Below are 24,992 nucleotides of genomic sequence, written 5' to 3'. Positions count from 1 at the left end.
TTTCCTGACATAAATGCAATCTGCTACAGAGTACTAAAGGTATGAAAACTAGAGATTTGCCTTTATATGAAGTTCCATTGGCCTTGTTAAGTATTGCTTTGTCATTTTTTTCCAAGTACATTAAATAGTGTAACAGAACTTTGCTAGGTGATGCTTGAAGTTCCAGATGGCTGAAACTTTTCTGCCTTCCCTCCACAGCTTTAACCGAATAGACATTCCTCCTTACGAAAGCTATGACAAGCTATACGAGAAGCTGCTAACTGCCATTGAAGAAACATGTGGGTTTGCTGTGGAATGACCCTTCACAGGCTTACCTGAGACTCTATTTATACTCCTGTCAGCCAGAAAGCCCTTCCCTCAGCCAAGACTCAAGAAATGCTTGAAATACAGGAAACTTTCCCTTTTCTACACTAGGACACTGGGAGGGAAAGGACAACTTTGGAATTTTTTTTTTTTTTTTTTATTTCAAGAAAATAGGTTCTGTGGTTCCTGCCATAGGATCATTCAGCTGCTATTAAAAACTAATATCTTGAACATACAGAATGCTGACTTTTCCTACATTTCAACAGTTAAGCAGTATTCTATACTTAAAGACTACTACTATTTTTGTAAAAGGTAATCTATTATATTTGCCTACCTGATTTCTATTCTCAGATACCAAGACACAACTTCAGCAGTCGGTACAAGTCACGTTTCAGCCTGTTTTAAATGTATGATACTGAACAGCATCTATACCTGCTATTTTTGGAAAAAATATTTTGGATTATTCTAACTTTGCATAAAATTGGCTGAAAGAATCATTAATCTTTTTAATTAAAGCCACTTACATGTTAACTGCATTTTCTTATAGTAAAACATTATATTCTGCAATGTAAATTCAACTTAAATGTTACCACAGGGGGCTTTTTTATATTTTTCAAGCATGAATTACAAATACGTTGTTTTGGGGTCCTATTTATATCACTTGTCAGATTCCTTAAACAAAATTTCTAGTGTGAGTGACACATACTGTATTTGGTACAGTACTTGTGTTAATATGTGGAATAGACCTTTTTTATTGAACAGTAGATGTTTTGATTTTTTTAAAACAGCATTTTTCTAACAAGTCTGTCAAGAGTATTTTTTGTTGCTTTTGACTTGAAATTTAAACACTGCATTTTTCAACTTTTTAAGCATGCTGATGAGGTGATATTTGACAGCAGAAGCCTGTCAGCAGTTTGTTTCAGAACCCATCCTGTCCAGTCAACCAAAGTTTGTTTGAATGCAGCCAAATCGAGTTATATATTTGTTGATGCTAAAGATTTATCAGGTAAAACATGTTGTAATCTTTGTCTAGCTGCTCATGACATGTGGGTTTAAGTTACAACTAAGGAAAAAAAATGGTGTATTAACTGAAATATGTGTAATGTGCTTTGAAAATGAGGTTTTAAAAGCACATAATTTATTGTTTGTAGGGATGGAAGTAAGTATATATATGAATTATAACATGGGTTGATCTCTTCAAAGGGGAATAAAATGCACTACCAGTAGAGGGAACTGAACTTTGAAGTTAGTTTGGGAATTCTCAGTTAAGATCTGTATGATCTGCTCGTGGTGTGTAGATAGATCAGTCTGCTTAAGAGATGGTGGCGTTCTCCTCTCAGCAGTGAGAATATTTGGAGTAAGTAGCAGTTTTTTTCCAATCAGTGTTGTGGTTTTTTTTAACTTGGGTTACAATTAATCATCAAATCTGCACTATTTTTACACTGCCAATGAGAAGAAAGTCAAGGGTATTGAAAATGCTAAAAGAATGGGATGTAAACAGCTGTTCCATTTTTGCAGTGTAAGTCACACAGTGAACTAGCTAATTCTGTCTGTTCTATGGAGCTTGAACTTAATTTTGTTCTGCCAAATCTGACTGCCACAGTGAGTAAACTACTACTGGATGTTGTGTATTAGAATAGTGGGCGATGGACTACTTTTGTAGAATTGTGGTAAGAATCTGGTGAGCCAAATCCACATGTTCATTTGATTATTTTTTTTTTGTACAGCTGTTGCTGGAAGGTTTGTTCTAAGAGACTTGCTTCCCATTCTGGGCTGGCTGCAGAGATGAGGCTACTTAGGGATGTAAATGTAAAGCCAAGAAACTTGCTTTGACAGCCAGGTTTGAAATATATCAGACCCCTTTTTTCTTCATTTCAAGGGACTGTTGCACTCATGTAAAATGGCTGGTACCTTTGCATCTACAGTTGGGATCCCTAATTGACGGCTTTCAGGTGACGCTGTTACCAGAGAAGCTGCCACTACATCTGTCCGGGTTGCCTGGGAGAGCGAAGTAGGTTGTTGCCCAGTGTGTTTCTTACTCAGTACTGCTGCCTGTGGTTGGGACCACTGCTTTAGGCAGTCCCAAAGACCTCTTCTCACCCCCCCGCAAGTTTTGAGGTATGATGTGAATTACTATTTACAGAGACTTTACAGAGACAGGTTCTTTTGACCACTGTTCACAGGATGGATACTCCAATGTTGTTTAAGTGAGTTATTTCCTCACCCTGCTCTTGCTCAGGCCATGGCTGCAGCCTCCCTGGTCGTGAAACATGAAAAACGTAAAATCCGCTTTGATCCAGCTTTTGGGAGAAGTCAGGACTCTGTTAGGTGATTTGTGGGAGAAGGTCTGCTGCTGTTCCCTTTGCACCAGACAGCTCTCCTCACCTCAGCACTACTTAAAGACTCTCTCTGTAGTGTCTCCTGATCACATCACCTATACCCACCTCCCAGGAACCTTCTCCCTGTCAACCTACTTAGGTCGGTAAAGTTATTAAACGCATAGTTATGGCCATCCCTGTGTCATAGAAGCATTTTTGAGGAGGGAGGAGATGAGCTCTGCAGAATATAGACTCTAGATCAGATGATAAATACGATTCATTTTCACAGCAGCCTTAGCAGTACATCTGTTTGTTCTACCAAACATTTTGGTATGGCATAGAGAATTTTTTTTAACTGCCACAGATGAATATTGTAAATTTAATATATTATAGGCAAAACTAGACAAATCTACATTTGACTTTCCACAGCTGACAGATGAGGATGAATATACCAAGTATTTTGAGTGCCTTTCTACCTTCATAATGACTGAGAGCTTTAACTAAAGCACCTCATCACCTAGTCAGATGTTTATCTGAAAATGTTAAAGGGTTGATTCCTTTGCAGAATTTTGTTTCAAGATCATGTCAGCTACTTTCCCCTCAAAAAGGTGCTAAGCCTAATATTGCATTTTAACCTTGGACTTTCACCCCATGATTAATGTGAATATTTATTTCAATGTGTCCCTCTTACTGGGTTTTACTTTATCCAGTCTTTAGTTGTTTTAGAGAGATGTCACATCATGGTTTTATGCTGTTGCTTTTCATTATGAATGTTTAATTATGAACAGTGACTTTTGTAGATTTCAAATATACAGTACACAGTTGAGTTTCAGAGGATTTAATTTCTCGGTGTAAAGAGTTTTGTAATGGTGCTTTGTACAGTATGTATTCTAATTTTTTTTGCACATAGTTTCAGTTTCCCTAAACTGATTTATTTGTACCAAATTTTTGTGTTGTACTAAAGTCCAGAGCACACAAGCCGTTCCTAAATTCTTGTTCTACAACACTACATCTGTATTGAACTTCTGGTGCGTTTAAACTGGCTGCATTGATGGAAGTAAAAGCTTTGCTTCTATATCATAAGTATGCATCATACAGCTTAATGTAGCATGCTCCAATGGCTTCAGATTTTAAACAGCACCATATAGTTAACAGGTGCCATTTGTTGTACTTTACACTATGTAGTAGGTTTCTGGCTCTACCACATCCTCAGAGCTTTGTCTGTAGTTGTAATTAGTTTATACAAGTGTAATTACTCCTCCACAAACTGACAGTTCTTAGTTTATCATTTCCATTGTATTTATTACAGAGTGTTTTAGCATTGGTATCATTGTATTTTCACCCAGCTGTTACATGAGCTTTAACAAAAAAAAATCTGTATAAAATGGTTTTTAAGTACTTAATGTATGTACCCATGCAGAAGTTGAGCAATAAATTGTATGCTGTTTGCACTGTCACAGCATCAATGGTTTTAAAAGTTGTAAGTTTTTCTTAATCAAATATTTACTTTAAAATGTAACAATATCATTTTAAAGTAACTCAGCTTTGTTTTGGGAGAAAATACTTAAAACTTGTTGTCTTTCTACATGCTGTTATGTACAACAAGGATTGTGCTACATGTTCTAGTCAAAGCAAAAAGGTCTTACTTTTGGCTGTCATGTAATGGTGTGCATATCCTGGCAAGGACTTTTTCTCAACATTGGTGAACAGGTGTCTCCTCTCAAAATTCAGCAAAGCTAAACCATCTTAAGGGAAGAAAAAAGGTAAATAAATCTAGTAAATACTTGTTAAATTTTATCAACTTAGCTGGTAAATACTGTCCCTTACAGAAAGACTTCAAATTAGCCCGGCTTGTAGCAACTCCCTGGAAAGGGTTGTTAAAGTCAGGGTATGGGTTTCTGGTTTGTGGAGGTTTTTTGTTGTGTGTATGTTGGGTTTGGTTTGAAGTGAGGTGTATGATGCTCTAACTGCTAGCTGGTTTATTTCATCAGAAAAGGAAGCATCTCCAGCTGTTGGAGGCTTTTTTCTTCCCAATGCATTGAGTCTTAATTCACTGAGTGTGTTCTCAGTTCCGTAAGAGACACCATCTCATGGCAAACTTTAAATATTGTATACACAATGCAATTAATTCCAATATTTTTGTATCATTTCTCACACATGCAATTTTAAGCAACTCTTATACTAGAGCCTTTTTAAAATTACACTTCTATTCCTCCTCATTAACAAGACAAACTATTTAAAAATTGCAGTTTTGTCAAGCAGAGGAAAACATATCAGTACTGGGCTTCACTAATTATCAGCTTGGTTTAATGTAATCTGTTCTCAGTTTAAGTATATATGCCTCTGTGTTTGCATCTCAAAGGGCCCATAATGCATGGCTGCTGAGACTTGAATTTTCTACCAGTGTATTTTTTATAGCACATGATGATTCTACAAAGACAGATGCAGTGCCTATTGTCAGCTCCTACTCTGCCTCGAAGCAGACCTTACAACCTGAAGTAAGGTAAAAGCTGAATGTTGGGAGTTTTTATTCATTATTTACTCTAGCTTCATGCTGACAGAACTAGAACTGATCTGCTTTTCCCGAAAAAAACTAAACAGGGTACTAAATACAAGTATACCCTTGCAAAACTTTTGTCAAATAATCTGCTTCTAAGAGCAACATGGTTGTTATTGCTTGGCCATTTGTGTATAGCATTACTGTTACTCCCTTCTGAAACAGATCCTTTGAAACAAAACTTTGCTTGTTTACACATGGGCTTACATAGTTCTGAAACCCTGGCATGAAATCCAACAATTGAAATACCTACAGAGCATACACTTATTAGTATATGCCTGTTGAAAATAATCAGGAATGCTGTCCACAGTTCCTTCCCACATTTCAGTTCTTGCAGCAGCTCATCTTTTTCTGCTTTAGAAGAACTTTCATTGTTTTCTATTCAAACACACTTGTAGCGCAGGAAGTAGTACTTCATATGCTTTGCCATTAACAATCCAGTAACACTAAAATTGCAAACAAACGTGAATTGTGTAGAATAAGTATCCCTTAAAAAAAAATCAGTAATTTAAATATATTGTCAGGTTTATTGCAAGCATTCTCTAACTTGTCCCTTCACAGGAAACTTGAACCACTAATGTTCTTTAAAAGATCATCTTGTTCTTAGTGAGCTTTCCAATCCAGTAATTTCTGGCTAATGGTCCAGTGGGGCTTTTCAACTCCAGCAACAACAGAACCATCACAGGTGTACAGGAGGCTTAGCATTCCACTGTTCCACTAAGATAACTTCACTAAAGCACACTGACTTCATCCTGCTTCCTTGAGCTCAACATTATCTCAGCCTTGTTAAGAAGGTAGAACGTAGTTCACAAACTTTATTAGTGATCATAAAAGTGCTGTAGAGATCCCAGATCCCAGCAGCTACACCTCTGACACATCAAACTGACAGACCAGATATTTTAGAGAAAAACAGACACACCATCTTCCTGTTACAGCAACTCTCAAAGATTCCCATCATTTTAGCCAGAGAACTGCAGTGATATTTACCGTAAGTCCTACAAGAAATGGCTTTTACTGTACTGAAAGGAAGCCATCTGAAGTCTAGATTTCAGTCTGTCTGCTTCTAGTTCTTGAAAAAAGGTGTCATCATCACTTTGCATTATTGCTGCTTGCAGTTGCTGTATTTCCTTTTCCATCCTTGATCTCAATTCTCTTTTTGTTTTCTGTAGCATCTAAAGAAAATACAGACATTAGCCACAGCAGGTAAAAAGACAAGACATTTACAAAAATTAAAAAGACTTACTTGTGCTTGTGCTTTCTCTCTGGTTTGGATTTCTTGGCGTTCTTGAGATAAAGCTTCTGCTAGCATGGAAAACTAAGCATAACATGTGTTTGAGTTGAACCAATTAAAGAAAAGAAGGGCTTTAGTGTAAAAAAAATATTTACTGTCTTTGATGCAGATGAAGCTTTACCTGATCTTTGTAATAGTTCTCCATAGACTCCAGCTCATTTTGATGCTCTCTCCTTTGCTCAGCACGCTTCTCTTGAGCATAGGCTCTCAGGTCCTTCAGTCTTTGCTTCTGAATTTCTAAGCCTTCTTCAAATAAGTTTTTAAATATCTGCCAGCAATTAAAAAAAGCAAACCTAAAACTTTCCCAGACACTTTTAAGTATAGATATACGTTTTTCAGCTGCTTTATCTCCTGACGGAATGGTGATCGCATGAAGATGGGTCATTGCCCGTGAGAAAGTAAGTTATCTATCTAGTAATGGTGGCACAGATACAGTTGAGCTGTATTTGTATTTCTCACTTAACTGAGATTCTGACAAACTGACATGAAAAATTTATGTTGTCATATGACTAAGAAAGGGACTAGAGCAGCAAATGTATATTACATTTTTAAAATCACCCCAGACAACCTGACAATGCAAGCCAGAGTCTTTGAACACGCACTGTGATTTACAGCCCACCCTGCATTCTGTTGTCTAACTTCAGGACCTTCATCCAGATTTCCAATAGCAGGAAATCCAGCCTGTACTCAGGCTTTCCATTTATACAAAAAACCACTTACTAGCTACAGTGCAGCTTGAGGCAAACAGTTCTGAAATCACTAATAGTGGATTATGCACTACACTTCTAGTCTTTTACTTTAAAAGGTGAGAATTCTGTATCTACTCTTGCAAAGTCTTAACTACTCTACTTGCTTTCCTTAGCTCTGATGTCCAGCCCTAATGAGAGATCGTATCTGTCAAAGTCTGCTTTGTTTAACAAATGTAACTGAATAACAAAGCTGTCTTTTTGATCAGTTTCCTTAACTGAAGATTTAGATTGTTTTCTTTGGATAGTAACTATAGGAACAACTTCTTAATCCTACTGTTTCTGAAAACTCATTTCCCTGATTTCTCATGTTACCAGCCCTGTTTTTCCATACTGATACTTCACCCTTTCTCTCCTTCTCTTAACTCCATAAACCATCCTTTCTTGTTTTACAGTGGTTTGCCCTAAACTGTATCAGTGCTTCCAAAGAAGGAACCTTTTCATCTGTGGCCTCGACTGACCAACCATTTGATCCTATCTCCTACGCTCTGTTCACTTGACTTGCTCTCTGTCCACTTCTACCATTATTTGAACTACTGGACTGTGGGTCCCAGCACTGGGGTCCAAACGAAAAAAGAATTCCACACTTGCAGAGCAAGACATCTTGTACTTACCCTTTCTTCCCGTGTCCTAGCCCGCATCATCTTGGCACGCAACTGAACCCGGTAATCTTCATAATATTTCCTGGCTCGAGCAACTTGCTGGCGTTTCTCTCTCACTTTATTCTGAGCCCATTTCTGTCGGCAGATACGTTGCTTAAATTCTTGCTAAATGGAGAACAGTAGCTGTAAGACCACCAAGCTTCCAACTGCTATCGGTGCAGGTGAAGCTTTGTTAATCATTGCTAAATAAATAGGGTCCTTTACTAAGGACCTTCTCCCTACCCCAGTTTTACACTGCATTTATGGTTTGAAGCTTTAGGCACCACTGATTTAGCGAAGTGGTGCCATCAAGAGCACCGTATAATTAAGGAGTCAGCATTGCCATGGTAGCTAGCATTTTTATCAGCAACACCAGGAGCTTGAAGTTTCGCCTCCTTGCATATTCTTAGAACTTGTTTGTACTTTTAAAGCAACAGTGTAGTATAATAATAATAATATTCCATTCCCATGACCTCAGTAGCCACACAACAAACAGATTACATGACATTTGAGACCACAGCTACTCGAAGAGGCATAAAATTGTTGTAAGATAAAAAGCCACTTTCATGGACCAGGGAATATGCATTCCAGCTAGCTCAAGATGAAATTTTTGTATTAAGTAACAAATATCCTTCGAAGAACTTACTAGTCTCTTGCTGTGGTCTTGATCTTTTTTAATAATTGCAACAAGATGCTCGTACTTTTTCAGGGCTTGTTGAACCTGGAGGTTTAAAAAAAGCTGATTACTTCCATCATTCTGCAGGACAGGCAGTTGTGTGTAGGGGTTTTAAATATTGCCCCTCTGCTATGTTTTGTGTTGAGAGTTACCATGCGTAAATTAATCAACTTTTCTATCTCATACCTAACTTTCAAACTAAAAGACTGTTCAGAACTAGCACTTGAAACTACAAAATACATTTTAAAAAGCAATAGCAAAATCCTAGGCAGTACTTGATAACTAGTACAAAAAATGAACATTATATTTAAGTGGCTGATAAAAAGTTGAACCCACATGTCTATATATGTACATCCCTGTGGAAGGATGTACATCTGAGCTGGGTTAGTTAAATACTGTGCTTTGGATGTGCATGTACCCGATCTATGCTGCATATGAAGAGTCAGGATGACTTTATTTTTATTTTATTCAGTAGAAACCGATGACTGCTAACTATTCTGTCAGAGCTGCGATCCCTGCTGACACTTAGAAGGTAAGAATAAGAATGCTCACTTCATTTTGGAGTTTTGGTTTAGTTCTGCCAGAAGCTGCCTTAAGTTGTTCAGTATGTGCAAGCTGCTGCTGCCACATTTTATTCATAGTATGGTGGGAAATATGCAGGTGGGGAAACTCTTCCAGTAGCTGAAATAGGAGGTCATCATCTCTTACTTTCACTACAAGGTAAAGACAGATGTAAGCAATAAATTCCTGGAGAATACATTTAGTGGTAAATTCTTCCAAACAGTGTCAGCCTAAGTTATGAAATATTTTAGATTGAACACTATATACAACTACCATGCTGTTATGATGTCAAGCTAAACCCAGCAGGACATAACATCACTCTCAATACAGTGGTGAAAAAAGTAATCCCAAGTTTTTGTTGGTTTTTTTTTTTTCCTGCTAAAGAATTGCTTTTATAGCTCAGCCATTATTTCCCTCCCACCACCAATTAAGACAAGTATCCCCTTCTTTCTTTAAATGGTTCTAACCATCTTTATCTGTGTCTCAACTTAAAATAATGCTAATACACCAGTAGTAGTGACAGATCCAGATCAAGTAATCAGGTGTAAAAAACTGGTTTGCAACCAGCTCATTCCCATTACATCTTTGATTTTTCTGGCAGGAAAAGATGATGGGAAGATGAAACAAATGGGTACTAACCAACTCTATGCCCTTTAAACACTGAAAAAAAAAAAAAAGAAAAAAAAAAAGGCAGTGTACTTCAATAACACTGAGATATGTAGGGGATCATACTACAATCTTATACCTAAGCAAGCATGTTGCTGTTTACCAAACCTGAGCCTGTGATTTGTGTGTTGGCTGTTCCTGAGGCATCACTTGCTCAGCAAAACCAGTGGCAGTGTTACCACCACGGCAGGGGCTTGAAGAGAATAGCAATTGATAGATCCTGCTCTATTACCTGTACATGACTCAGCAGCAGCCCACTCAAGCTAAAGGCCCAATTTTAAATCTGTTACATGCTCAAAAAAACCAAAAACCAAACAAACCAACCAACAATTGAGCTCAGACTATAGTGGAACAAGCATAGGAGTAGCAGTAATGGAAACAAGCCTTGAAAAGAATCCAAAGGATTTTAAGGAGGTAGCAAATGGGTCACAGTTTTGATTGTGCATTGGTGGTTTACATTTACTTAAAGCATTATCTTCCCTAACAAAAATCCAGACATATAGAGGTCATAAGAAGGGGAAAGTGCTACAGCTGACTGGTATATGTTGGACTGATGCCTTTATTCTTGGAGTTCAACACATGCTTTCAAAAGATGCCAGTTTTCCACCAAGTATAGTTTTGCAGTTCTTACTTGGAGCTGCTTTCTTTGGCTTCACAGTCCCTCGTTTTGGAATCCACTGGCTGTATCTGGGATTCCGAGGTGTGGTTTTTCTAGAATAAACTTTCACTGGCTGAGGCATTTTTGGAGGTTCTTTAAAGATGTTTTCTTTGTATTCTTGTTCCTTAGGAGCAGATGTAAAACAGATGGAGAACAGGTATGAGAAAGGGAAAGACTGATAGATCACATAGTTTGGATATCAGAACTTAAATGTCTTTGAAACTTTAGAATGAGAATTTGGACATACTATATTGGATTCTCCAGAAGGCCAGAATTTACCAAATGCCGGTCAGGGTTCAAATAAAGGTTAAATCTCACTATTGCATAACTTCATCTCTTAACACTACTGCAGCAGCCTATGGACTGCTTCTGCAAAGGTTGTGAAAAGGGCCAGTGCAGTCTACATTGGTGTGACAGAGCTTTTCAGCTTAGGTCCTTTGCTGTTCCAGTAGTAAGAAGGTAGAAAAACAGCCCTTTGCTACATTCATAACCCTAAAGAATCATCCTTGCACAAACCCAACTTTCAGAGTAGTTAAATATGACTATGGCAATATTAAGCAGATTGACTACAGTGTACAGGGGCTCCAACCTTATTAACCCTAGCTGTTGGGGATGTGTGTGAAGTGCCTGTCTGTGGGGAAGTTTAGGCCAGTCTATGGAAGCTGCCTACTTGCTTACTTGGCTTTAATTCTTTAAATCTGAACGTCTTGAAGTTACCACTTGATGTGAAAAACATGGTGGTTGTTACCCATAAGAATAGGTATTATTCTTCTAAAACTACTTGTCCCTTGGTTCTACCTATCTCAGGAAAAGCTGTCCTTCTGTTTACTGCTTTAGTAGTATACAGCACTGTAATTATGACAGTGGAAGTCAAGGAGTTTTTGCACCCAAAAGACATATCTGCTGTCTGGACAGATCATATAGACAAATATAAAACAACCAACCAACCAAAACATAACCAACAATCACTGTAGTGCATCACATACCCTATCCTTGATGATTTCTCCAACCTTGGAAAGCCTCACCCTCTCCCTAGCTTCATAAGTTCTTAGTTCATTGTCATAAGCTTTAGCAACTGCCTAGAAAATAAAAACAAAAGGAATTTTCAGAGAAAATAATCAGTCCATATGACTACCTCATTAACTTGTTTGGTGTATGGGTCAAAGTAGCTTCCTCCACTTCAAACTCTTTTTGGGTAAATTTGGGGTTTAAGTCTTTTTCTCAGCAGTCTACAGATACAACAGTACAAAACTACTAAAGTAGGCCAGATGTCACCATTAAGCAGGAGCATTCAGTTTTCATGGTTTCAGTATAACTGTTAGTAAGAATGACCGATAGGTCTAACCTAGAAATTACCTTTGGTTTTTTTGTTCTTTCATCCCTCTCTTTTTGCAACTGGCTGCGTATTTTCCTTATTTGTCGTGTTCCATTACTGCAGAGTTTATCTTCCAACTCTGAAAAGAGTTGATGCTGAGATGAGGGTGAGGATGGAGAAAGGGATCGTGGCCTGCTTGGGTACCTTAGATGTGGTGTGTCTGTAAGGAAAGGCAATTCTTTGAGTATCTAACTTCAAACAAAAAAAACCCTCTCCAGCCAGACATGAGGGGGAAAAAAAAATCCCCCAAAAAAGCACACGGTCGAATCTTTCCACAGCATAAGATTCAAAAAGTTTAGCACAAATTAAGTCATAAAAAGCTAAAGCCTTTGCCTTTAGAATTATCCCTGCCCCAAATCACAAATTTTAGGGCTTATATGATAGCAAGGAGATATTCAAGCTGGGAAAGGAAAAAGCAGCAAAGACAACTGAATGTAGCTCAAGGTGAGAGACCGTCTATATACCAGGGTCAAACAGCTCCATCTTGCAATGGCATGCACATGGATTAGAACAAGCTATGATAGTTTTATAGCCTGGAGTACATACAGAGTGGTTATTTAATCATACTGCCACCGCCACGCACACTGCACAATATGTCTGTGAGATACTTTAGATGTACATGCTGTGTTTGATCCAGAAGAATCTGCAGTGAAGTACATTGTGAATTGGCCCTCAGTTCAGAATCCCAGTGCTATCAGTGAGCTTGTATTCTATCCCTCCTCCCACTTTCTGTACATTTTTTACTGCAGCTGTGTTTGCCTTGTATTTTTCATAAAGTTTTACCATAGCTATTTAAGTATTAAATGGGACCTTAATTCTAATTCTGTTACTGTTGCTCAGGTTTGGATCTAAGACAAAATGTAAGTGAACTAACAATACATAACTTAGTAACTATGAGTAGTTCAGTGTATCAGCTTTACATGAGAAGGAATTGTGTTTTTTAATATTCCTTTCCATCCTAATACTTCAGTGGCAGAAGAATTGTTACCTCGCTCAGGTTTCCTTTGTCGATAATCCATGACACTGTCACTATGCTGAGACAGGTTGTCTTCATCTGTCAACTCTTCTTCTCTGGAGTGCCCACCCAAAGCTCTCTTTAACATCTATTGGATAGATTTTTTTGAAGGTCAGGTTCAATAGTTCATTCAAAATTTAGAACTGTCTAAACTCAGGTGTTAGTTGCAGATTTCCTTTTCATCAATATTTACTTTACATTCTTGTTCTCTCTGCTATCATTACTAAGGCTAGATTGCTCAGATACAACAAAGAATAGATTTCACTTACTAAGTCTAGTTCATTTAACCTGCAAGAGAGTTTTTCTGACACTTTATGAAGCTCTTGCTTGGATAGCTTTTCCTTTGTTGTTCTGTGGGAAATAGACTCTTCAAGTGAATCTGTGGTAGAATTTTCATATCTGCTAAAACAGGAAACAGACAGATTTAATTTCTATTCTAAAAACCTGAAGATAAGCATTACCTCATACAATTCCAGTTCACTTTTTGTGTGAGCACATTTTTATACGATTAAGTAGAAGCTGAATCTGTAAATGCCTATAACTGTATTTAAGAAAATGCATGTATGTCAGGAGAAACAGGAAATCTTTCTGTTAAAATTAACCTTTTACTGTCATGCAGCCAAGGATGGGGCAGGGGAGGCACCTGGGTGGCCATGCATATGAACATGCTAGCTCAGTTCAGTACCAAAAAAAAAGAACTTGCCTTTTGTTTCTAGGCAGATATCTAGATTCAGGTCTTTGACTTCGCGTTACTCGTTCAGCATGTAGTGAGAGTTCTTGATGCAACGAGGAACCAGATGCAGAAGTCCCATATACCTGAGGAACCTAGGAAAATGAGTAAGCATAAACTAAGATCCACAGTAAAGCTCAGAAATACCATCGATCATGTGAGTAGAGAGATCCCACAACAGCTTTTATAGGACAACCATGTCAAACCCTATGATTGTACATATATATATATATATATATCAAAAAAGTAGTTCTATGTCCAAGTCTGACTGAAGATAGTGTACTTTATAGAATTAGATGTTTAAAGAAATAGACTAGCAAAAATACAGAAGATCAGTTCCAAGAATCATCTACAGCTAAACCACTGAATCAGAAGAACAAGGCCTAGGTTAAGTTATATGAATATCCCTACATACTACCTCATTAGCCTGGGACTAATGCCCAGTAATGCGAGCCAGCTGAACCTCACTGGCTATAGGCTAAAGAAAACACTTATGTCCTCACACCATTTGGTTACACTGGTTTAATACTGCCTGGTAACTTATCTGTTCAAACTGGAGTAATTCAGGGTTGGCATGCATAAACTTGCAAATACACCAATGGAAAATGAGTTTTAAACAGAGACAATGTTTTAAACAGACAACGTAGAAGTAAAGGCTGTTGAAACTATTGGAACAAATGAAGTCTGTGAGTACCTCTTGTGGTTGCAGAAGGCAAAAAGTGTTTTCCAGAGCAAGGAACTTCCTATACAGATATGTTTCTGCAAGCACAGAATGGCACCTGCTGATCAATTTGTGGGTTTTGCATTATTCAGTTTGTGAAAAGCAAAGGAAAATGCAAGGAAATAAAATGAAAGAATATAGCCAGCCAGTTCAGTGATCTTTAGGAAGGGAGAAAATCTGAATTTTATCAGAGTCTGAACAACCCCAGAAGAAGAAAATTCTTACTAATTTAGAATACTGATACACTTCAGAGAAAGGACATGACTGTAGTCTTGTGATTTATACATCTTTGATTAAACCCAAGACAACTAGTAACTGATTGGTTGTGATAAATTAGAACTCTAGAGGTACTGGCACTTGTACTTCTTGGAGCAAACACCTCCAGAAAGAACTGGCATGGCTTACAAACTGTACATAGTCATAGTCACAACATGTCATCACTGATTGTATATTTAAGAAAGCAAGCCAAAAGCAGGTTTGAAAAAAGCCCAGAAGTGCCACAAGATATCAGGAGAATTAAAGAGGAAATCCAAAAATATTGACTGAACTTCCACAAATAAGGAAAAGATGCAACATCTACCTTTGTCACATTGTCCTCAGCATCATTTGACAGCACCTTGTCTCCCACAGCAGCAGCAGATGACAGATAACTGTTAGCTGATGGTATAGACCGCACTGTGGGGAACAAGTAAAAAGAGATGTGATCCATGGCTTCTGGAACCCAATTATTCAAAGAGAACACAATGACAAAGCAACTGTGGTTACACAGTTGTGACAATCATTTTGGTAATTTCTCAGGTTTTGAATGTTCAGTGTCATGGGAATGCTATGGAAACTAGAAAGGTAAGCAGTGTTTCCCAGGCAACAGAGAAAAATACTGAAAACTAGCTTCTAAACCTTTCCTACAATAGCAGTTAATGGCTTTTTCCTAGAGTTGAAACTGGTTTGTCTGGTCCATGTTTCTCTGCTCAGAATAAGCTCAGACATGAGAGTTATCTGCTAGAAGAGATTTCTGTAGTATAGGCCCATCTTAACTGGATTAACTAAGAAAGGAGTTGAGCTGGGGACACAGATCATTTTTCTCCAGCACAGTGAACAGCTTAAAAGTAACCTATTTTTGTTTCTCTATAAAACAGAGATAAAAACATGAACTTGTGGCTGAATTTAAAAAATGCACCAGTAGTTTCAAAACCATGTTTCCTGTAGTGCCAATAAAAATAAATGCAACATTTGACACTTAAGAGTTACCCTATAAGAAGCAAAATTTTCTCTCACCAGTGATTTTCCTTGATGGAGGAAGACTACCAGAAACATCTTCAGATTTTTGTGTAAGTGACTTTTCAAGCTGAAATAAAAACCAACATGTTTTCTGTAAATTCACAGGAGAGTGTTGGCAGGAAGGTCACATATTTAGGTTTGTCTGCATATGGAAATCAATGCTGATTTTATAGATAAACAAAAATACACTGTAATTATTTTGTTTACTATATTGTAAGCTGTGCGCTTACATTGATCATGGAGATGCATATGTATATGTGTATAATAATGTGTATAATATATAAACACACCCCTCAAATTAACTTCCTCTCTGGATACTCAGTGAAGAATGAATCCACAATCCAAAATTCTTTGAACTGAAGATAAAATCTGACACATTCAGAACTGTTCTTCAGAGACCAACTACTCCCATTCTGCAAGTATACTAGAAGGTTTTAAAATGAAATCAGTATTGATTACTAATGGAAAAAAAAAAGAAATCAAACGATAGGTTTTTACTTACAGTAAGAATTTTCACTCCTTCACTGTTAGCCAAGGTTGCTGACTGGCTGGCTGAACTCTGATAATCTCTCCATCCAGGATAATGAGGTCTGGCTTCTGAAGACTGAAATGGTGGTAGCAAAGGAATAGCTTGCTGTATAGGCTCCCCAAGTTTTGTAGCACTGGCACTCAAATTGTCTTTTTGAGGCTCAGTAGTATGAACAGAGTCCATTGATCCTTAAGAGACACATACAAAGAACTTGAAGTTTAAGTGTTATTTCCCAAAGCAGTTTTTTATATTCTGCATACATATTAGATGGCAGTATCTAAATATCTAATGTTAACTACCATATTTGTTGGATTGCATGGAACAGCATGGTAACATTTTTATGCCTTACAATGTTACTTCTGTTTAGAGATACATACTGCAGCCCCTCTCTGTCTCACTACTTTTCTAAGAGCACCAAGTTTTTCAAGACTGTATATATGTATATGAATATACTGCTCTCATACTGCATGGGTGTAGCTATATGCATACACAGTAAATATCTTTCAATTTGCTGTTAGTTCCCCACAGTCATTTTAGATACACGTGGGGAATGCCTGCTCAGGGGCAGGAATTCCAGGCAATGATGGAGCCATAGTCAGCAGAGGCCAGGGACAACTGGATAAGATGGCTGCCACCTGTCAGAATAATTCACCCAGTACTCAATCTGTTCATAACTGTCCTTAAGAACAGCATGAAAGCTCCCTTGAGAACATGATTTTGAATGCTAGGATCATCCACAAGGGCTTTTTACTTTTAGTATTTTGCTTATTGAACCACAAAAGGAAAAAATCTAGCTGAAGCTGAATCCTAGCTAAGCAGACATACCCCAGATAATAGAGTTTGTATACTCTGGGACACTAAAATATAACATTTATGAAAATAATTTGTTTATTTCAAAATATAACTAGAGTGTTTCCATCCATGACTAAGGTTGTCCTCTACACTACCTTAGTATCCTACACCCCTTAGTCAAAATCAGATAAATAAGCTATCAGAATGAATACTCACCATCTTCCTTTTCCTTTACAATGGCCCTTTCAGTTTCAGAGAACTGTCTAGGTAATGTTGCAAAAGCCTTTGCGTCTTCTGATTCTTCCACCCCTTTGTCCTTTTCTGCTGGTAACAATTTAGGCAACTGGAATTCTAGAAGTGGTGTTTGAAAAAGATTAAACTAAGACCTATAAAGCATCTTGCAATGAACTGTTTAGATGGACAGTCTTCATGTTTGGTATGTTAATAACCTGGTGTTAGCAATCCATGCTATAATCAAAATAGGTCTGTTAAATTCCTACTTGTAATTCTATTAAATAAAAATTTCATAATTCATAGTATTTCTTTATGCCTCTACTTGGAGAGATTAATCACCAATAAGAATAGGAATATTCTCATAGGAAAAATAGGAAATAGGAATAGGCTCCATTTAAGTAGTCTGCATGTTATTTGTTCCAGAGCCCCCCATTATGTTTTTAAGTGGCACACACTCTAACAAGTTTTCTTTAAGAATGAACTTGCTAGTCTTTTTACAGTCTTAAATAATACATTTTGCTGCAATAAATTAAACCAATTAAAGGCTTCAGAAATCTCTTGTTTTATTGAACAAAATAAAATGCCTTTGTAGGGAGAACTGAATTAGAACTCAACAAACCTTTATCCAGATAATGTAGCTCAGGAGTCATGAAAACCAGTCTAGAATACTTAAAGAAATCTACATTGTAACTTCAGCAAGATCAACTATAGTTCCTTATTGTGCGTTGGGCTGGGGTTTTTTAGGGTTTTTTTTTTTTTTTAAATAAGAGTTTAAAACAAAGTATTTGTCTAGAAGAAATAACCTTTAAAAAGCCTAGAAATGTTACTACAGAGTAGTCTTAAATCTTTTTTTCATACAAACTCACCTTCCTCTCTCTTGGAAAATGAATGAGCAGTATCTCCAAGTCTAATTAATTCACTAGTAGATTCTGACCCATCTGCATCACAAGATGGAACAAAAAATTCTGACTGGGACCTAAAAGGAACATAAAGCCATTAAATATTTACTCTAGAAGTCTTTGTTCCTGCAGTCCACAAGATGGAGCTGCAGAAGAGTAGCAACTCTACTTCAGGTAGGTGGCTATTATAGTGTAGGATGTTAGAGGCCAGCTTCTACAAAACAAATCAACGCAGAAGTCATGAAGATAAATCAAATGCAGTTTAACTAAAATACAATAATTTAAAACTGAGACAATGTTTTCAACTTGTTTCATTCCACATGCAAAGTAAAATTAAGGGGAACAAAATGCCATCAGCACTCTTCAAGAGCAAAAAATTTCTGTATCTAATTTCTAGAAGTTCTGGATCTAACTAAAGGAGAAAGTTACCTCACATTCCATTTGACTTATGTAATCAGTATGTTTCCTACTTGCATACTATTAAAAACCGACTAGTTTTTCTACAGATACACAAAAAGACAGTCAATCATAGTCAATCACTATGTCAATGCAAATACTCAAAATTGTTCTTACCCTTCACCTGATGAGAATATTGAAGGTTGCTTAAGTTGACCAGCATTGCTTTCCAGCTGCTCTTGAGATGCAATCTGAATTTCATTATTGGATAGCACATTTGCCTCATCTGTTAAAAATCAAGAGGCAATTAGTTTCAGGAAAACTACTTCTACCTATTAACTAACAGGTACTATTGCCAATATCATCAAACGAGTTTAAGGCAACTTTTATGGTAAGTTTTTAAAAGTGATACAACTATCACATACCCTATTGTTTCAATTATAAATAACCCCTTTCTTCCTTCCTCGAAGGAATTAAATCCTGTACTTATAACTAGAAAATTGGAGCCGCTAACACCTATTGAGTAGCAACACTGGCAGTCTGAGAGAAGGGAAAAGCAGACGTACAGGCACTGAAATTGCTACTGCCATTTTTCTGCCGCTCACAGTGAAACAGGACAGGAGGCAACTGTCTGAGCCACCAAGTGCTCTTCCCTCTACTCCAAGGGCGCAACAGCCAGTGATGACAGTTCTTATCAGCTTTAAGAGATGAAGGCCAGTACTCAGTCCGCAGTAACCATGATGCCTCTGAAGGGCTGAGTTGCTTCTCTTGCCCTGTTTAGCCTTTTCCTCAAAATAGCCCCTGCTGTGGATCTGCTCCCAAGACCCACTTCACAGGAAAGCTTAAGTCATCCCCCCTGTTTGTCTCCTAGTAAGTAAAAGGGACACTTGCTCATTGTTCCCATTAAAGTCAACATTTCCCTCCCCAAATCCTAACCATAAATCATTTGACTTACAAGTTGAAAAGTAACATACTAACTGAGGATGAATTGTCTGGAGTAGGTTTCTGCCACAAGAATGAAGCAGAAAGGTTATGTTCTCCAGTTCTTGCCTTTTAACAAGTTTTGGGGAAAATAAATTATTTTATCATTATTATGAAAATAAAGAATGTAAATAGTCAGTTTAGCCACTGAAATTTCCCCCTGTGGAGGGGGGAGGAAAGTTTCAGTCTTTCTTTTCTTCTGCATTGTCAAGGTTAAGACAAACACACCAAATAAATCTCCACTATATTGGAAACACCTTGGGTATCCCAAAACAAGGTTTCACAAAGTTTACATCTTCAAATGGACATCATTCCTGTAGCTGCTAGTGAGGAGAACAGCAAAGAAACAGTTTTTACCTATTATGGGAACTGTGTTCCATCCATGAACACCAAGAACTATGGTCATGAGAACCTAAGCCCTCAGCAAGCTAACTTGATAGCAGACAAATAGAAAAAGAAAGCTGTCCATAATATAGTAGTAACAGAACATGATACCTTAAACTAGGACATCTGTCTACTCACCTTCATTCTGATAAGAAGATTCACTGACTTCTTCTGTAAGATACTCTAATAGACCATCAAATATTTCAATGAGGTTTCTGATAGATTCTCTTTCTCCTTTCACAATGTTCTCACCTTAAGAGAAGGTACTGCCACATATTAATAATTAGTACTTCACAGAAGAAAAATTCTCAAAAGCAGGAGTTTTCTGGAAAAGAGCACTTAGAAATTCTTGTGAAAGTGTCAGCTCAGAAGACAACTAGTCACTCATTTATGGCTATACATAAGCTTAGGGTATCTTAAAAGCTTTCTAAAGTTGCATATTTTCAGTCCTAATAAGTTTATTGATGCTATACCTGCTTACACACACACAAAAAAAACCCAGGGATATTTTCAATGTTAGTTGGTATTTAGTATTTTCTTATACATATTAGCTATAGCATGAACCAAGTCTATGGACTGGCAGGATTACAAATACCAGCCATACTGTACAGGGACCAAATTAGAAAGAGATACTTCATATCAGGCAAGCAGTTTTCATTCTTTGCAGGCTATGTTATGCGAGACTATACATATGAAAACTCAATGAAACTATTATCTGTGTACAAAGAACAGACACAACATAGTTCAAGTCTTTACTCACTGACTTTTTAAAATTCAGTAACAAGTTTGAAATTCAAGGCTCATGTTTTACAACCCAGTTTCCAAGCTTTAAATGCATACAGAAAAATACTGAGCCAGTAACAGACTCTGGGTAACACTTTAGCAGACAAGTGAAGTATGATTGATAGTTAACTAACATTTCTTACAGGTCTGTGTCATACAAGACAGCTCTTATTTATTCTCTGCTTGCTGTTTAAATTTATAACCTGATGTCCAAGGCAAGGGTTCAGTGTTTTGATGACACTCACTACAGGAAAAAGACCTTTCATGTAAGTATGAAAATATGCTTTATAACATACGGTTCTTATAAAATGTTCAAATTAAACCACACAGATATTCAGCTGGTGTTTGTCTACATTAAAATGAGTACCTACCAGTGATGTGCGACAGGCTGACCTGCAAGTAGTCCAATGCCAGGGAATCTATTACTGCTTGTACATTATGTGCATCATCCTCTTGGCTTCTAGGAGTAGCTATGAAATCTATTTAAAATAAATAATAGATTTTAGGCTATCTAAATGGATAACTTATTGCAGATGTTTTGACTAAACTACTTGAACTTTCACTTAAAAGTTAGCATTTTTAATACGTTGTGTATTTGGTGAAAAGGCCAAGTATCATATGGTTATTTAAAATCTTCTATAAATACTGAGTACAAACTTATAACACCCCCTGGAAGATGTGAGGATTTTATCAGCTGAAGTATCAGATTCAAGAATAGAGACCACTAAAGTATTTATGTGTATTTAAGTGCCTATGTCTGGCTTTCAAGGCCTAATTTACAATAGGAGAAGTTATGCTGCAGCTATACCAGTGAACTCCCTTCATAGCTGCCATTCTTTGCAGTCAAAAAACCCCAAACCAAACCAAAAAAAATTGGCCAATATTACTTAAATCTTCTTAAAGAATGACAATCTTACGTGTTTGTCTTTGGAAGGACACAAATATTTTAAAAACCCTACATCTGTAGCAAGTTTTGCAAACTCGTATTGTTCATTACAATATACAGATTAAAAAAAAAAAAAAGAAAAGCAGGTTTATAAATTATCATTCCTACCTGGTACTTTTTCTCCTAAGATTGACTCATAAAGACGAACAAACACATCAGCACCACATTCTGAGAGATGCTTTATGTGCTGGTTTATGTGACAGGTCCTTAAAAGATCATTGGCAACATCAACCCAATCTATTAAGAAGTAAAACATATAAACGTCAGAACTGAAAGACATAGAAATAAAGACATGGTTAGTTACAGTGAAAGATGGAACCCATTTAAGCGTCTTTAACTCTACCATAGGTGGTTGACCCCAGTCATCCTATCCCAATCACCCAAAATATTGAACGTTGTATGCTTTCTGCTCCATGCCCTATTTACTTCAGATAGAATCATGGAGTCATTTAGGTTGGAAAAGACCTTTAAGATCATTGAGCCCAACTGTAAACCTAAGACTGCCAAGGCCCATTAAACCATGTCCCAAAGTGCCACATCTACTTATCTTTTAAATACCTCCAGGGATAATGACTCAACCACTTCCCTGGGCAGCCTGTTCCAAGGCTTGATAACCCTTTCAATGAATAAGGGTTTCTTTAATATCCAATCTAAACCTCCCCTGGCATAACCTGAGGCTACTTCCTCTCATCCTGTCACTTGCTACTTGGAAGAGACCAACACCCACCACACTACAACCTCCTTTCAGGAAACTTTTCCTTTCAGATAGAAGCAAGGACAGGGAGTGAGGAATGATACACACCAGGACCTTGTTCAAGTACACAGTCATAGCACAACTGGACTTGAGAGCTGAAGGGTACTGAAGTACCACAGGCTGGGCAGATTACTTTTTTTTCTTCCACATAATGGAAAGCAAATTTTGGACTGACCACATAGTCAGGAATTCCAAACCTTGAAGGACTTAATAAAATAAGTTTTGATACATCTTTTATCAAGAATCAGAAATTACATATACTTTTTTGAAAAACATGAGTTTCTCTTACAAGCCCAGTTTCTTTAATACTCTTAGGCAACGACAGCCCTCCTAACATAAGTATTCTTTGTTCAAGCTAAATTCAAGGATTACTTTTATTAGTTTGCTGGTTAGGGATTACAAGAACATGGAGCTGATCCCACCAACTTCATGTTATGTTGAGCTCAATGAGATGTGTGCATAAACAGCCCGATTTTCCCAAAACTTTGTGTCCTGAACTCAGAGTGCTTTGAAGCACATTATCCTCTACAGTCTTGTCACCCAATTCCAGTATCAACTTGGAAGATCAAATATTTCCATCTCTGTTAGTTTGTGATCTCTCAATGTTGGATTTTCCCCCTACATGTTGTTTTTGCAAACAAAACAGTATTTTAACAAATATTATCAAGGACTTTAAATTACTAGATGAGGGGTAAGTCATCTTTGGAAGGGAAAAAAAGCATACAATTACTACAATAGAAACTAATTTGTACAATTTTTACTCTTCCATGCACAGGGAGTATTACTTTTCTATCACTCTACTCTTCACTCAGTTCCAGAAATCACTTTACCTTAATATTTTAATAATTTCAAGCACATGAAAAGTTAAAATAGCACCTCCTACACTCCAGACTGATATGTCTTAGAAAACTTCAGTTACTGTTCATCTCCAGCTTTATCTATTTAAAAGTGTCACCGGGCAGAGGGCTTTAAAGGCAAGAGAGGAGACGGGAGGTTGACATGAAGAGCTCAAAAAGTAACAACGCAAGAGAGAGCTCTAAGGAAAAGCATGCGTGAATAAAATGGACGGTGTGAGCAGCAGGTGGATGACAAGGTGGAGGGGAGAGACAAAGCAGCTCTCCACCTTGCCTCCCCCTGCAAGGCACGAAGCTCGCACCCGCCCCACCGCAAGGCCCCACAGGCTGCCGTGGAGAGGCCACGATCACCCAGCGGCGGACAGGGCACGGCGAGGCGTGGGGGGGGCGTGAATCCCGGAGGGGCCCACGGTGCAGAGGCAGGGATCGCCTCAGGAGCCCCGGCCGCCCCTACCTCTCTCCTCAGCGCTGCCCATGGCGCGGCGCCTCGCGCACCAACGGCCGACCGGGGCCGCCCTACCCCGCCCCGGGGAATTGAAATGGCCCCTCTCGGCGTCCTCCGCGCTGATTGGGCAGGCTGCACCGGAAGGGGCGGGGCTGCCCCGCCCCCGGGGGTTGTTTTCTTTAAGCACCGGCCGGGTCCCTGCTGGGGGCTGTGGCCGAGCTGGTTGTCATGGAAACGGGGGAGGGAGGGAGAGGGGGGAAGAGAGGGGAAGAGAGCCTGTGCCTCAAAGCCACGCCGCAGCGCGGGTCACGTGGCTTCCCCCTCCCCCACTTCCTGGTGCAGGCAGCGCGCGGCTGTCACGTGACGCGCCGCTCCGCGCCCAGGCCGCGGTGGGAAGGCGCCGCCGGCCGCTCCCTGCTGCCGGGGCCCTGCCTTGCCCACGGCCCGGGGCCTGCCTGGGGGCGCTTCGGCTGCTGAGGGCGGCTGGCGGTGTGATAAACCCCGCGCTGTAAGGCGGCAGCGGGTGTTTGCCCGGTGCGGTTCCACCTTCGTCACCCTGACAGGGAGGCGGTTGTTCCTGTTTTCACATGCAAAATGAGGTGTGGAGAGGGCTGGCCTCTGGCGAGGAAAGTTCTAGCACTTGACCTTGCAGACCTGGCCTGGGGGGTTTGCCGATGGTCCGAGATGGTGTTTACATTAGCATGAAACCGGCGGGCGGTGTAGGTTTGCCTGGGGCGTGGGGTAACACAAGAGGAGTGTTTGAACCTCACTGTATTATTAGCTGTTAGCGTACGGGTTTTTGGAGACATCGGATGGTGAAAGTTATCTTCCCTACTGAGCAACAGTATTCCATGCGCCTTAGGAATTCTGGAATTTCCATGTTGCATCAAGTCACACAAAACCAGAAATAATGGTGGCCCATATCCTTAAACTCCTGGAGCATGACAAGCAGCTAAGATACCAATTATGACTAAGAACAATAGCAGCAAGTAAACATCAGCGACAGTGTTAGCTCTAACAGTCTACAGATGTAATGTTTAGATACAATGCAAATGCACATACTGCTTTAATAAACACAAAAGAGCTTTTGTGTATATAAGCACATGCATATCAGTACTATCAAAATTAATACTAGAACATGGATTTCGGTTCGATAGATATGCAGCTCTAAAGGTGTGTGGATTTGCTTTGCTCAAAGTAAGAAAACAAGAAAATCAATTCTGTTTACCTTAAAGGGGTGGAACACAAAAATGAGGAAGTTGATCTCAAAGAGGAAATCAAAAGGAGTTACTTGCAGACTAAATGCGTGCAAGCGAGACAGAGGTTTTTGTTTAGTCTTTTCAATTCTTTAAAATGTTAGCAAGGTTAAACAGCACAGTAACAGGAACCAGTAAGTTATATACAAACAAAAAAATAAAAATAAACTGTTAAGCTAAATATAATGGGCAAGAATAAGAAA

At 38.5% G+C, this 24,992-nt stretch overlaps 2 protein-coding genes and 1 long non-coding RNA gene across 10 annotated transcripts in view; 2 read left to right on the top strand and 1 right to left on the bottom strand.

Moving 5' to 3' along the window:
* The window catches only part of SMURF2 (SMAD specific E3 ubiquitin protein ligase 2), a 67,242-nt gene extending 63,144 nt beyond the window's left edge, over positions 1–4,098 (top strand). For 3 of the 4 annotated variants that reach the window (XM_074889550.1, XM_074889548.1, XM_074889551.1), the window contains one exon: positions 199–4,098. In XM_074889550.1, the coding sequence (XP_074745651.1) occupies positions 199–298 (100 nt within the window). In that variant the 3' untranslated portion in view covers positions 299–4,098. The remainder of the gene's footprint in view (positions 1–198) is intronic. The other variant, XR_012631590.1, reaches the window with a different exon arrangement.
* On the bottom strand, positions 4,064–23,627 carry CEP95 (centrosomal protein 95). Of its 5 annotated transcripts, none has more exons than XM_074889544.1 (22): positions 21,589–21,760; positions 20,906–21,013; positions 19,890–20,003; positions 18,564–18,672; positions 17,958–18,067; positions 17,074–17,208; positions 16,039–16,253; positions 15,534–15,603; positions 14,839–14,933; positions 13,511–13,632; positions 13,077–13,206; positions 12,781–12,895; positions 11,774–11,952; positions 11,404–11,496; positions 10,391–10,541; positions 9,085–9,245; positions 8,503–8,577; positions 7,830–7,982; positions 6,591–6,737; positions 6,422–6,493; positions 6,166–6,350; positions 4,064–5,624 (listed from the first exon to the last, which is right to left on the bottom strand). In XM_074889544.1, the coding sequence occupies exons 1-21, from the start codon at positions 21,758–21,760 to the stop codon at positions 6,174–6,176; spliced, it is 2,703 nt and encodes a 900-aa protein (XP_074745645.1). In that variant the 3' UTR covers positions 4,064–5,624; positions 6,166–6,173. The 5 variants fall into 5 exon arrangements, with proteins under 5 accessions (XP_074745645.1, XP_074745646.1, XP_074745644.1 ...); XM_074889545.1 differs by lacking the exon at positions 4,064–5,624 and adding an exon at positions 23,543–23,627 and having other exon boundaries at positions 5,683–6,350; positions 21,589–21,717; XM_074889543.1 differs by lacking the exon at positions 4,064–5,624 and having other exon boundaries at positions 5,683–6,350.
* LOC141952268 (uncharacterized) lies at positions 6,362–20,871 on the top strand. Its single transcript, XR_012631591.1, has 5 exons — positions 6,362–6,381; positions 6,809–6,867; positions 7,611–7,880; positions 9,005–9,064; positions 20,680–20,871. It is a non-coding gene; the product is annotated as an uncharacterized LOC141952268 (long non-coding RNA).
* Positions 23,628–24,992: the final 1,365 nt, after the last annotated feature.

Source organism: Strix uralensis, chromosome 19, assembly GCF_047716275.1.
Source record: "Strix uralensis isolate ZFMK-TIS-50842 chromosome 19, bStrUra1, whole genome shotgun sequence".
Lineage (NCBI taxonomy): Eukaryota > Metazoa > Chordata > Aves > Strigiformes > Strigidae > Strix > Strix uralensis.
This window is presented reverse-complemented; position numbering and strand designations above follow the sequence as displayed.